Here is a 12,726-nt window from a genome sequence, read left to right on the forward strand (position 1 = left end):
GGGGGAGGTGTACACGGTGGTGGGGTGGGGGGAGTGTACACGGTGGGTGGGGGGTGGGGGGAGTGTACACGGTGGTGGGGGTGGGGGGAGTGTACACGGTGTGGGGGGGGAGTGTACACGGTTGGGGGGGCAGTGTACACGGTTGGGGGGGGCAGTGTACACGGTTGGGGGGGGAGTGTACACGGTTGGGGGGGGGAGTGTACACGGTTGGGGGGGGGAGTGTACACGGTTGGGGGGGGAGTGTACACGGTTGGGGGGGGGAGTGTACACGGTTGGGGGGGGGAGTGTACACGGTTGGGGGGGGGAGTGTACACGGTTGGGGGGGGGGTGTACACGGTTGGGGGGGGAGTGTACACGGTTGGGGGGGGGAGTGTACACGGTTGGGGGGGGGAGTGTACACGGTTGGGGGGGGGGAGTGTACACGGTTGGGGGGGGGGGGGGAGTGTACACGGTTGGGGGGGGGGGAGTGTACACGGTTGGGGGGGGGGGAGTGTACACGGTTGGGGGGGGAGTGTACACGGTTGGGGGGGAGTGTACACGGTTGGGGGGGGCAGTGTACACGGTTGGGGGGGGCAGTGTACACGGTTGGGGGGGGGCAGTGTACACGGTTGGGGGGGGCAGTGTACACGGTTGGGGGGGGGCAGTGTACACGGTTGGGGGGGGGCAGTGTACACGGTTGGGGGGGGGCAGTGTACACGGTTGGGGGGGGCAGTGTACACGGTTGGGGGGGGCAGTGTACACGGTTGGGGGGGGCAGTGTACACGGTTGGGGGGGGCAGTGTACACGGTTGGGGGGGGCAGTGTACACGGTTGGGGGGGCAGTGTACACGGTTGGGGGCGGCAGTGTACACGGTTGGGGGGGGCAGTGTACACGGTTGGGGGGGGCAGTGTACACGGTTGGGGGGGGCAGTGTACACGGTTGGGGGGGGCAGTGTACACGGTTGGGGGGGGCAGTGTACACGGTTGGGGGGGGCAGTGTACACGGTTGGGGGGGGCAGTGTACACGGTTGGGGGGGGCAGTGTACACGGTTGGGGGGGGCAGTGTACACGGTTGGGGGGGCAGTGTACAAGGTTGGGGGGGGCAGTGTACACGGTTGGGGGGGGCAGTGTACACGGTTGGGGGGGGCAGTGTACACGGTTGGGGGGGGCAGTGTACACGGTTGGGGGGGGCAGTGTACACGGTTGGGGGGGGCAGTGTACACGGTTGGGGGGGGCAGTGTACACGGTTGGGGGGGGCAGTGTACACGGTTGGGGGGGGCAGTGTACACGGTTGGGGGGGGCAGTGTACACGGTTGGGGGGGGCAGTGTACACGGTTGGGGGGGGCAGTGTACACGGTTGGGGGGGGCAGTGTACACGGTTGGGGGGGGCAGTGTACACGGTTGGGGGGGGCAGTGTACACGGTTGGGGGGGCAGTGTACACGGTTGGGGGGGGCAGTGTACACGGTTGGGGGGGGCAGTGTACACGGTTGGGGGGGGGCAGTGTACACGGTTGGGGGGGGCAGTGTACACGGTTGGGGCGGGCAGTGTACACGGTTGGGGCGGGCAGTGTACACGGTTGGGGGGGCAGTGTACACGGTTGGGGGGGGCAGTGTACACGGTTGGGGGGGGCAGTGTACACGGTTGGGGGGGGGCAGTGTACACGGTTGGGGGGGGCAGTGTACACGGTTGGGGGGGGCAGTGTACACGGTTGGGGGGGGCAGTGTACACGGTTGGGGGGGCAGTGTACACGGTTGGGGGGGGCAGTGTACACGGTTGGGGGGGGCAGTGTACACGGTTGGGGGGGGCACTGTACACGGTTGGGGGGGGCAGTGTCCACGGTTGGGGGGGCAGTGTACACGGTTGGGGGGGGCAGTGTACACGGTTGGGGGGGCAGTGTACACGGTTGGGGGGGGCAGTGTACACGGTTGGGGGGGCAGTGTACACGGTTGGGGGGGGCAGTGTACACGGTTGGGGGGGGCAGTGTACACGGTTGGGGGGGGCAGTGTACACGGTTGGGGGGGGCAGTGTACACGGTTGGGGGGGCAGTGTACACGGTTGGGGGGGCAGTGTACACGGTTGGGGGGGGGCAGTGTACACGGTTGGGGGGGCAGTGTACACGGTTGGGGGGGCAGTGTACACGGTTGGGGGGAACAGTGTACACGGTTGGGGGGGCAGTGTACACGGTTGGGGGGAACAGTGTACACGGTGGTGGGGGGAACAGTGTACACGGTGGTGGGGGGAACAGTGTACACGGTGGTGGGGGCAGTGTACACGGTGTGGGGGGGGGGGGGGGGAGTGTACACGGTGTGGGGGGGGGGGGGGGGGGGGAGTGTACACGGTGTGGGGGGGGGGGGGGAGTGTACACGGTGTGGATTGTATATTTTATTCGGGGTCTTTACCTTTGTTTTTCTGGGTCCGGGAGATTTCTTTCTCGATCTCGGAGATTTTCTCTAAAATCCCCATGGCGGCGGTAATTCAGAGGAAGGTTTATTTTGGGAAATTAGGAGAATATTTCCCCAGATTCAGAAAACATCCCGCGTGAGCAAACCCGGAACCGGAACCTGGTGCAACCTGGAAACGGATCCCCCGCCGCCCCCGGGACTTTGGTTCCGGGTTCTTCACCGTCACAATCTCAGTCTTTGCCTTTTGGACCCTGACATTTCCTCGTCATCGTAATTTAATCTTCCCCGCTCTCTAATCTAACTCTAACTTCTTTCGCGTCACCTCCCCCCACCCCCTTTTCAATAAAACCCATCACACCCCTCTCTTTCTTCAGTTCTGGATTAGTCATTTTGGACTTGAAAGGTTAACTTTGTTGCTCTACAGGAATTGGCAGACTTGCTGAGTTTTTCCAGCACTATTCTGATTCACACTTCAGATCTCCAGCAACCCACAGCGTTTTGTTTTTTCTTTACATCTCGCCTTTGTCCTCCATTTAGGTTCTTTCTTTTGACATACTGGACTGATTGCTATTCAAATGTGTGTTTTTGCCTTACGATCATCCAAAAGTAAGGACTATATCAAAATTACTATAACCCCTTACTGTAGTTATGACAAAGTGTGATATCTGCACCTTTCAATCTTCAAGTGATGATTCTGAAACTTTGGCTTGTCAATTCTCTTGACATACAAGCAATCTTTCACTGCTTATGATTGCAAAAAGCACAATATTGTCCAACATCAATCACTGTTCAATTGAGTCCATAATTGGAAGATTATAAGGACTAACTACATTTTGTCTTGGGACAGCTAGTTTTTATTTGAAGTGTTTAACAAACTATTTATTTTTTGTTTGAATATGATGATCAAACTTTGTTGCATTCATTTGCACCAACCATGTGCTTCAAACTACTTACAAAGCTTTAACAAAAGTACTTCCATAAAAACAGCTTAGTTTGATCAACTTTTTTTTGCATCTTCACCAATGCTTAGTTTTGGATGGGGATCAGAACTTTGTCCAGTACTACGTTTTATGTATCATTTCTACTTTTCAATTGTGCATAGATGAATCCAGGTACTTTGTTTGCATTTTTATGGCCTTATTATGCCATGTTGCCACTTTGTGTATCTGACCCCCACATCCTGCTGTAAACTTATTATTCAAGCAAAATATGCTTATTCTTGTACCAAAATGCTTCACTTCACAATTACTTATATTGAAGTTAATATTATACTGAAGTGGTGCTCGTGCACAGAAATGTTTATCGACCATGGCCTTGTTGGTAGGGATGACCTGTTCGAGCATGATACATTATATGCTTTGCACTGAAAGGAGTAAAGCCCACCCACAGAGGTTCACCACTGAATCAGTAGAATTGGGCTTATTTACCAAATTGGTGCTCTGATACCTGACACAAAATGAGCTATACAGCTCTCATCTTGATTCGCAGAACTCTTTCTCACCATCAATTCTATACCTATTAGTACTTCACAATATTTTATAAAGCTTCAGATGTTCCTGCAGATAAATCTAGAATTGTCCCGTTGGATAAAGTGCTCACATTGTCATTTCGTTAAACGTTGATGGGCTCACCATAATATTTTACTGAAGTTACTATGCTAATACTGTAAATATTCCCATTCCATTCACTTGAATGCAGAGGATGTGCCATTAAACTAACATCCAATTCCACTTACCAGAGAGAAAAACAAATCAAACTCCATAAAGTCTTTCACAAGGAACTTTATTGGACGTGGTACCCTCATTTATTTCACCACAGATCTGAAACTTAAAAGTTCCTGATGTCTCATGAACAATGCAATGTAATAAAACATTCATTTCCATGCTCTGATTTATACAATAAAATCAACTCACTTCCAAACCAGTTAGGTGCTTTCTTTCAAGTGTCAATAGGTCAAACTCAAGGTACATGGGTTGCTTCACCCTATTCAGCAGTCCTTCCTCCCACTTACACAACTCTTCATATGTCTTAAATAAAAACGGACTTTCAGCTTATTTATTGGAATTCCAAAAATATGTAAAATTCAGAAGAAAAGGAATTCTTGACCTGTGAGAAATTATAAGTTCCTATTTTTCAAAAAGATTGCAACAGGATAAAGTAAAACACTGCCCTCGCTTTAAGATGTAGGATTCCAACATTAGAGTCCATTTAGATGTTTTTAGGAGAGGCTTCAATTAAAAGAACACATCAATCAATGCATAATTGTGATCCAAAGGTGAAAATTCCATCCCATTTCACGCAAAATACACACATCCCCAGACAATCAGACAGACAAAAGCAGACACACATCCTGATTCAGGCATCACATCTTTCTTGGCAAATCAATAAATCATTTATCAAGATTTAACTATGTTTATAGAAGTCACAATGGACAAAAATGCCGGTGCAATAAGATTAGTACAAGTGGCGGTATTACATTCCTTTGTACGTCATTGGTTCACAATGGTTGTAATAAAAGAATTTTTCTTTAACTTTACATAAAGAGGAAGAGATACCCTCTCCATTGGATGTTAAAATGTCCATATTTTGAGTTGCATGAGAATTTCACTGTTTTATGTTTTGAGATCCCAGCTATAATATTGCAAGCTTTGCCATTCCATTCCATACCAGATCCCATTGTATCTGTTAGATTTAATTGGAATGTTTGCAGTGTCATAACTAGAATTTAACTGAAGTATAATGGAAGGGACATGAAATTTTCATTAGTCACTCTGTGGGCGTTTTAACATCCTGCATATCTAGCCGTAACTAGCTGAAGAAAAATGGTTTTGCACCAATTTCATTTAAACATCTATATTTTAAAAATTATATTAAATAGGTTGTCCAATTTGGAAACCTCTTTTCCTCTCCACCACCCAATAGTTAAGTGCAACATCCACCATCAACTGAATAGTCAGACCCATGGCTAGATCAAAGGTGATTTTTTTTCCTCTATTAATCTTTTGTGCATACTCAACATGAAAACCCAATGCTTTGCACATGCTCTGCACAAAAGCTTTTCCGGGAAGGGGCAAGGTGGGCTTCAACCTTCAAATGAGAAATGTACTGTGCATGGAATTTCCCACTGTTGTAAGGTGAAGTCAAATGTTTCTGTAAATCCAAAAGGAATTACATCATGAAAGGCACACAGTATCTTCTGTGAACATCTAGGTTAGCACCAACAATGGAACACCCTCCCTGCCACATAACACAAAAAAATTACAACTCAAACTCCACGTGTAGTATGTATTAGCAGGAAATGACAGCCTGGCAACTGCTTTCAAAGGGTTTGGTTTAATCCTCAACTTCTCAATTAGGTCATAGGCCTTACTAACACTGCCAGGTATCCAATAGATATCTCATTTTAGAAATTCTCTATACAACTTGAGTCTTACAGAAGTCAGTTATTCATTTAGAGTATTTTATTTTCACTTCTCTCCCCCAATACTGTTTTGTGATATCTAAAACATCTGCTGCTCTCTGTTAGTATAAGGCCACTTCTGTTCTCCCATAAAAACCCAGCACAGAACATGTGCAACAGCACCAGTGGAGTAGATTAAAAAGACCATCTAAAGAATCCAAGCTTGATTAGCAATGTATAAAAACAGCAACAGCAAAAAAGGGGAAAACAAAACACAATAGCACACTCTTGTCGTGCCATTGCCTCATTAGTTCTTGTACAACAAAGTTAGAACTACAAAAAGAACTTAACAAATCAGAGACCAAAATTAAAAATCAGTAAGTGCAGTTTAAATTAGCATTAAAATGAGATTAAAATGAGTTCTCTTTTGCTCAGTGAAAACAAGCTCCAACAGTCATGCACTTGGATTGGATTATTGATGCTCGAGCTCCTCATCGTGTTGTGGTTGGTCTGTCAGCAGCAGAGAAAACAGTAATTGTTCTCATTGTTACAGAACACTTTTGTGTCTCACTCTCTTCCCCCTGAACAGTTCCACCATCTGCCTACTCCCTCTCCCCAACTGTCCGAGGAGGGTCGTATTGATGAACGTCACCGGAACTCATAGATGGGAGTGCTGTGTTCAGGGACATGCGTCAAGTTTAAAGACTGGTACCTGTTAAACAGAACAAAATACTTCAATCAAAACTAAAGATTTAAACCTATTCAGCACTTTTAACATTAAATAAAAACAATTGAACTTGGTGTGTGTGCGCGCGTGACTAAAGAGATCAGAAGATATTAGCCAAGGTTCTTGCTTACTATTCTGTTCCCTGATGAAAAATTTGCATAAGAGATTGGGCCAGGAAGGAGGTTAAACTCATCTGTGGTGTTCCGCATCCACTGTTAAACAGCCTAAGTGTACAATCTAGATGCGACTGAGTGAAATTTCCAAGAAATGTCAATGTCCATTCGAACCGCAGCCTTCACAAGGGAAAAGAAAAGGCTGGCAGGAAGAATAGAATGAAAAAAATGTGACTCCTGTACAACGCAACTGTTTCATTACCCAGTTTGAAGTTCAGTTTCGCAAACTTTTCACCACTATTGGTTAAATGCTTCAATTAGCAATGTGCGTCACCTCACTTTCAACATTTTACTTTTACTAGTAAATCTCCAGGTGTCATTGTTTCTGGTAAGTCAGAGAACGCAGTATTCTCAGAATGCAGCACCAATAAATGTAAAACAACACATTAATCTGCTCCTAAAGTGCAGTGACCTCGCCTCTCAGGCTACCTGATACAAATGCTCTGCATTCTGGAATTGAACGCCATCAGTTCCAGTTCAGACAAGTCATAATTCTGGCTTTGTTCACAAGGAAGCTCATGTCCCTTCACTAAGAGGCAGCAAGGGATAAACTATCAGACTAACCTCGGATAACTTCAGTTGTGTGGAAGTTACTACCATCTGTTTTGTTGAACAGTGTGAGTGAACATTTGGATAAATATGAGCTGATGAGGAGTCAATGTAGTTTAGTAAAATGGAAATCATATCTAACAAACTCAAAAGCAAAGTATTGTGGATGTTAGAAATATTAAATATAAACAGAAAATACTGGAAATACTCAGCAAGTTTGTCAGCGTTTATGGAGAGAAAACAAGTTGCTTAGCAGAACACCCCTGTTCAGTCTGCATGATCGTCGAGCTTCCAGATGCTGGTCGTTTTAATTCTCCGCACTGCTTCCACTCTGACTTTTCTGTCCTTGGCCTCCAACACTGTTCCAATGACTTTCAACCCAAACATGAGGAACAACAGCACATCTTTTGACCAGGAACCTTACAATCTTCTGGACTCAACACCGAGTTCCATGATTTCTGATCATAACCTCTGCTTCTGTTTTGGATAAAAGCAAGATAGAACCCCACTATCTTACCCCTTCACGTAACAAAAACACCCCGACAACCATTAAAATTTGCTTCCAAGTTGGATCCAACTTGCCACACTTCCCAGGATCCCATAGGGTTTTCCTTTTCTGTTTAGATTGCCATGTTAAAAGATCTTGCTAAAATCCATGTAAATAATCAAATGTGCTACCCTGATTGATCTTTCTCTTGTTACCTCCTCAAAAATTCAAATCCAGTCAGATATGACCGTCCCTCATCAAATCCATGATGGACTGTCCACAATTAATCCCTGCCTTCCTAAGTGATGATGATTAATATTGTCTTGCAGAAATTTTTCTTATAATTTGTCCAATACCAAGACTGACTGGCCTATAATTATTCAGTCTTTTCCTTTCCTCCTTTTTAATCAACTGTGCAAAGTTAGCAGTGCCCCAGCACTACAGCTTTAGTCACAGAAGATGACAGAATGATGGTCTCTTGTTTCACTGAGCAGTGTGGAACACATTTCATCCAGGTCTGGTGATTTATCTACTTCTCCAAAGGTACTAAAACATTTAATATTTCCTTCCTTGGAATGTTTATCCCATCTAATATTTAAGTTCTCCTTAACTATGTTTGTGCCTTTTCTGAAGGCAAAGTATTCATTAAGAAACATGCCCATGTCTGCCTCCTCCACGCATTGGTTCCCTTCATGGTCTCTACTGAGCGTTACTCTTTCCTTGGGTATCCTCTTGCTTTTTATGTACTTAGAAAATATCTTGGGTTTTGATTTTACTTGCCAATATTTTTAATGCCCTCTCTTTGCTTTTCTAATTTCCTTTCTAATGTCACCCCTGCACGTCATACACTCCAGGCTTTCTGCAGCTGTAAGGTCTCAACGCCTGACGCAAATTTCCCTTTTTTGCTTTATCCTACTCAGCATGTTTCTTGACATCCAGGGTTCTGTAGATTTTGGGAGTTCCAGCCTTTTTCTTTGTGGGAACATACTTGCTCTGAATCCTCACTTATTTCCTCCTTGAACCCTCCCATTACTCTTCTACTGCTTAACCATCAAGTACTTGTTTCTAGTCCACTTTTGCTAAATCACATCTCAGCTTAGCAAAGTATGCCTTTTCCCAATTACTCCTGTTTAACCTTTGTCCTTGCCACTATCAATAAAATGCTCTCCCAATGATATCCCTTTTATCTGCCAGCTTCATTCCCAGGGAATGAAGTCATGCAGGGAAATTATTTTCTCTGGTGGGAAACTTAGAGCTAAGACCAATAGGAGTGAAACCATGATGAACCTTTGCATACAAGGGATGATGGGACTCTGGAATTTGTTTCCCAAAAAGCTGTGGATTCTGGGGGTTAATTGATCAATAGGCTGTTGTCAGGCAAGGCCATCTGAAGATATAGAAAAAAGCTGGGTAAAATGCAGTTGAGGTACAGATCAGCCATGAAAAAATTTAATGGCGGAGCAGACTCAAGTACTGAATGGCCTCCTCCTGTTCCTACAATTATATGATCAATAATTAGTCAGGATCAACTAGTTTAATATATCGATGATTTCTGCAATCCTGGATGAATGTACCAAGATTTACTTAGATCAAAACGTTTACTAGTTCCTCTCACCATTCTGAACTTCTGTGGTAATAATAGCCTTCTATTGAAGCTGTGGACTTTTGGAAGCAAATATAATAAAAGCCTGCGAAGGAAGCACCGCTGATGTCTTTGATTGTGTGATCAGGGACCAGAAACTGTTCCTGTTGGTGGAGAAGAAAGAAGAACTGGGTACAATTAAATCAATTTACAGAATAATCTAACAAAACACATTATCGACTGGGCTCTTTATTTCCCAGTATATCATACATATTGAGAGTTTCTGAATTATTGCACTGAATGAATTTAATCAAAGACAATTGCATTGGCCAAAAAAGGCTGATACTGTAAAGGAGACATGGTACACTTTGCACATTTAGTGCCAAACAAATGAGGAGACACTTGCATAGATTGGTGTAGTTAAAATACCCTGAAAAGCAATCTGCTTCTTGCATAGGTATGTTGTGAGGGAAAGCAACTACCATAGAGCAACCACATACAAATCAACAAGTTTTAATGGTGGGGAAACATTACATTAAATTTTCCTTATGAGAAGCAAAGTTACAAAAAAAAAGAAAATGAGAGATAAAGTCCTCAAGAAAAATACATTTTTGATAAAACAATGATAAACTGCTTACACACAAATAAGTACAAGGGACAAAATGCTTGCTTGAGGCTGCAAAAGCACACAGGTAACTTTCTATATAATGAGGGAATAAACCTGTCCAACAAATTGAAGAACAGCAGCACTATTACATATTAATCCACTTTGCTTGATGATTTAGTTCCCATCTAAATTACAGCCTTTTAAAATTGAAATGAAAGTATTTTTTGCTTAAAGAATTTGCCCAATATCTTGCTGGAAAAATGAGTTGTAAAACTTGGCAACCCCATTTCTAAAATTGAAGTGGAAAAGGTGAGCCAAATGCTATGTATGAAAACAATAAAAGGAAGAATCTGTATTTACGTAACACCTCAACATATCCTCAAGATTTCCCAGAACACTTAACCAATTTTAAATCCAGTCTCTGTTGTAGACACAGATTAACATTTCACATGCAGATCTTTTATCACATCTCCAGTTTAGATGAAAGGTCTAAGGTGGAACATGAACATATTAGATGTCAGACTGGGCTCAAGTCAAAGTACTTTTGCTGCTTAGTTAGAATGTTCTTGGTTCAAATCCCAATCCAAAGACCTAAGTATTTATGTAGCCACATTACTCTCAAACGGATGGGCATCCTCCAATGTTGGGAGGTGTCTGGCCAACATTTATCCCCAACCAACATCATTCCTGTTAGTGGTAACTTGCTGTGCATCAAGTGGCTTGTTTACAAAATTACATCAGTAGCTACATTTCAAAAGTACTTTCTTGCCTGTGAAACACTTTAGGATGTCCTAAAGTTCGGAAAGACACGGTATAAATGCAATTCCATTCAGATTCTCTTGCTTTGGTTGCTGTCATACCAGTCGTGCGTTTGTAGCATTCGGTTTTCATTTCAAATTTTTAGCACATTGTTTTTCTTTTAAGTAATTGATTTGTGTTTACCTCAGCTCAATTGAACTCCCACTCTGCTGCAATTCTGGTAGCGAAACCCCCTTCTCCTAATCTTGTACTCTTCTGATCAAACCCTTCAGCTTGTGACATTATCTTCAAACTTCTTGTAAGGCTACTTTCGCGACCATTTTTTCAACTGCCTTCCTTTGTGCTTCTGCCCTCTTGATTTAAAGTTGATTAATTTAAATTGGATAATTAAAAATTTTAGCATCAAATTACCACTTTCCCATGTTATTTACCTTGCTAAATCTAAATTATTGGACAATACTTTGTCTTACATAAAAACAACTTCAAATTATCAGGAGTATAGGGATCAGTAGTACAGAAATAATTTATTGCAATCTATAAAATATACCATTTCCCACCCCCCCTCCCCCAAGTGCTATTAGGAAATGTGGCATTTCAGGCCTCTTTTTCCTTAGAACCGCTCTGATAATAACAACACATGTTGCGCTATCAAGGCAATAGTACTTTTCAGCACAAAAATTGATCTTGAATCTGTAGCTCTGATGCTCATCTGTAAAATATTACAACTCATATCTCCTTTTATATGAGATAGTAACCATTGCAATTTGTGAAACATTATACTGATAAAAATACATTGACAGATTTGTAACATACATTACTGTATTAATTGTTTTGTTTGCCTAATTTAAAAGGAACGACATGATCACATTGGTTATCATTGAACTGAAGTACTGGTCAAGAATCACCTAAATTGGAAAATAGTTCAGTTCATTTCAGAACTGATTTGGAACTATGTGAACTGGATAACATTACATAGCAGCTCCAAGCAGTAGAGGAGCCCTTCTCAACAGCATTACCTGAACAGCTTTGCAGAGAAAGGGACCCGAAACGAACAATCTCCACAAAACAGTCAGAAAGAAAGTAAGGAAGGACAAAACCTGGCCAAAGAAAACATCATCCAGCTTATTCAGCCCATTTCATCATGGACTTGCTTCCAACTATCAGATACTGATCACATATTTTTAAAAGGGGTGCTAAGTTCCTTCCATTTTCCCTGAAAAGAAATATAAAGTAAACCTGTTACAATCTATAACTTCAATCCCCTTCTCACATATTAATCCAGCTACTTATCCATTTATAAAAGGTTGTTAATTTACCCTGAAACAATTCCCTTCTCTGGTAGTCTGCTCCACATGTCCACTGTCCTGGTGTGACACTTCTGCAACTTATTTTTTGGGCAAATTGGGAGAAGTACTATGAATAAAACATACTCGCCGTGACTCTTTTCCCTCTGTGTGGCTTGTATTTTTAAGGTAGCAAGTACAGACTTTTAATTTATACACTTACTGTGCTGGCAGCCTTTGCGCACGAAGGATACTTTGAGGTCCTGTGTTTCGGGGTCGCAATCATGGAGGGAAGCTGCTGTGCATCGGCTGGTAGAGGCAGGCATGGCATCCACGTCGTGGAGCGGTTGCAGACGGGACTAAAAAGAGGTGTTGAGATTTATTTGAGTTGGAGGATTTTTACGGAGCAGTTGCAGAAGGATGAAGTCAAAACATTAATGAGTTCAACATCCTGGAAATCCTTTGCAATTTGAGGCAATTTAGTTCATGTCGTGAAGAAAAAAAGATAACCACGGTTCCTTTGTGTTCTTAGTGCACACGTGGTGGTCATGGGATAACAGTGCCCCAAAAGTGTGACTCTGGATGACCTCCCCTCCCTCCTAATGGAGAAGTGCCTTGCCTCTGGATGCCAGCCTGTTCCTCGCTTCCCTTCCTCTTCCCTCCTCCTCTTTCCCTCCCCACAAAGCAAATATTATTTGTGGGTTAAATGGAAATTGAGTTTCATAGAAAAAAAGAGAACTGATGCAATTTATTGATGGTTCAAACATGAAGTCAGCTT

The 12,726-nt window shown here is 43.8% G+C and overlaps 2 protein-coding genes across 3 annotated transcripts in view; both read right to left on the minus strand.

The window, feature by feature from the left end:
• drg2 (developmentally regulated GTP binding protein 2) overlaps positions 1–2,599 on the minus strand; it is a 32,873-nt gene extending 30,274 nt beyond the window's left edge. The window contains exon 1 of the mRNA XM_078240386.1: positions 2,379–2,599. Within this exon, the coding sequence (XP_078096512.1) occupies positions 2,379–2,442 (64 nt within the window). The 5' untranslated portion in view covers positions 2,443–2,599. The remainder of the gene's footprint in view (positions 1–2,378) is intronic.
• A 1,548-nt stretch (positions 2,600–4,147) lies between these two features.
• gid4 (GID complex subunit 4 homolog) overlaps positions 4,148–12,726 on the minus strand; it is a 39,684-nt gene continuing 31,105 nt past the window's right edge. Inside the window, exons 5-7 of one of the 2 annotated variants that reach the window (XR_013500672.1) lie at positions 12,172–12,307; positions 9,333–9,463; positions 4,148–6,493 (exon numbers count right to left, since the gene is read on the minus strand). Coding sequence is in view for 1 of the 2 variants with exons in the window: in XM_078240387.1 (XP_078096513.1) it covers positions 6,430–6,493; positions 9,333–9,463 (195 nt within the window). In the remaining variant the exon portion in view is untranslated. The remainder of the gene's footprint in view (positions 6,494–9,332; positions 9,464–12,171; positions 12,308–12,726) is intronic. The other variant, XM_078240387.1, reaches the window with a different exon arrangement.

This window comes from Mustelus asterias, chromosome 23, assembly GCF_964213995.1.
Source record: "Mustelus asterias chromosome 23, sMusAst1.hap1.1, whole genome shotgun sequence".
Taxonomy (NCBI): Eukaryota; Metazoa; Chordata; class Chondrichthyes; order Carcharhiniformes; family Triakidae; genus Mustelus; species Mustelus asterias.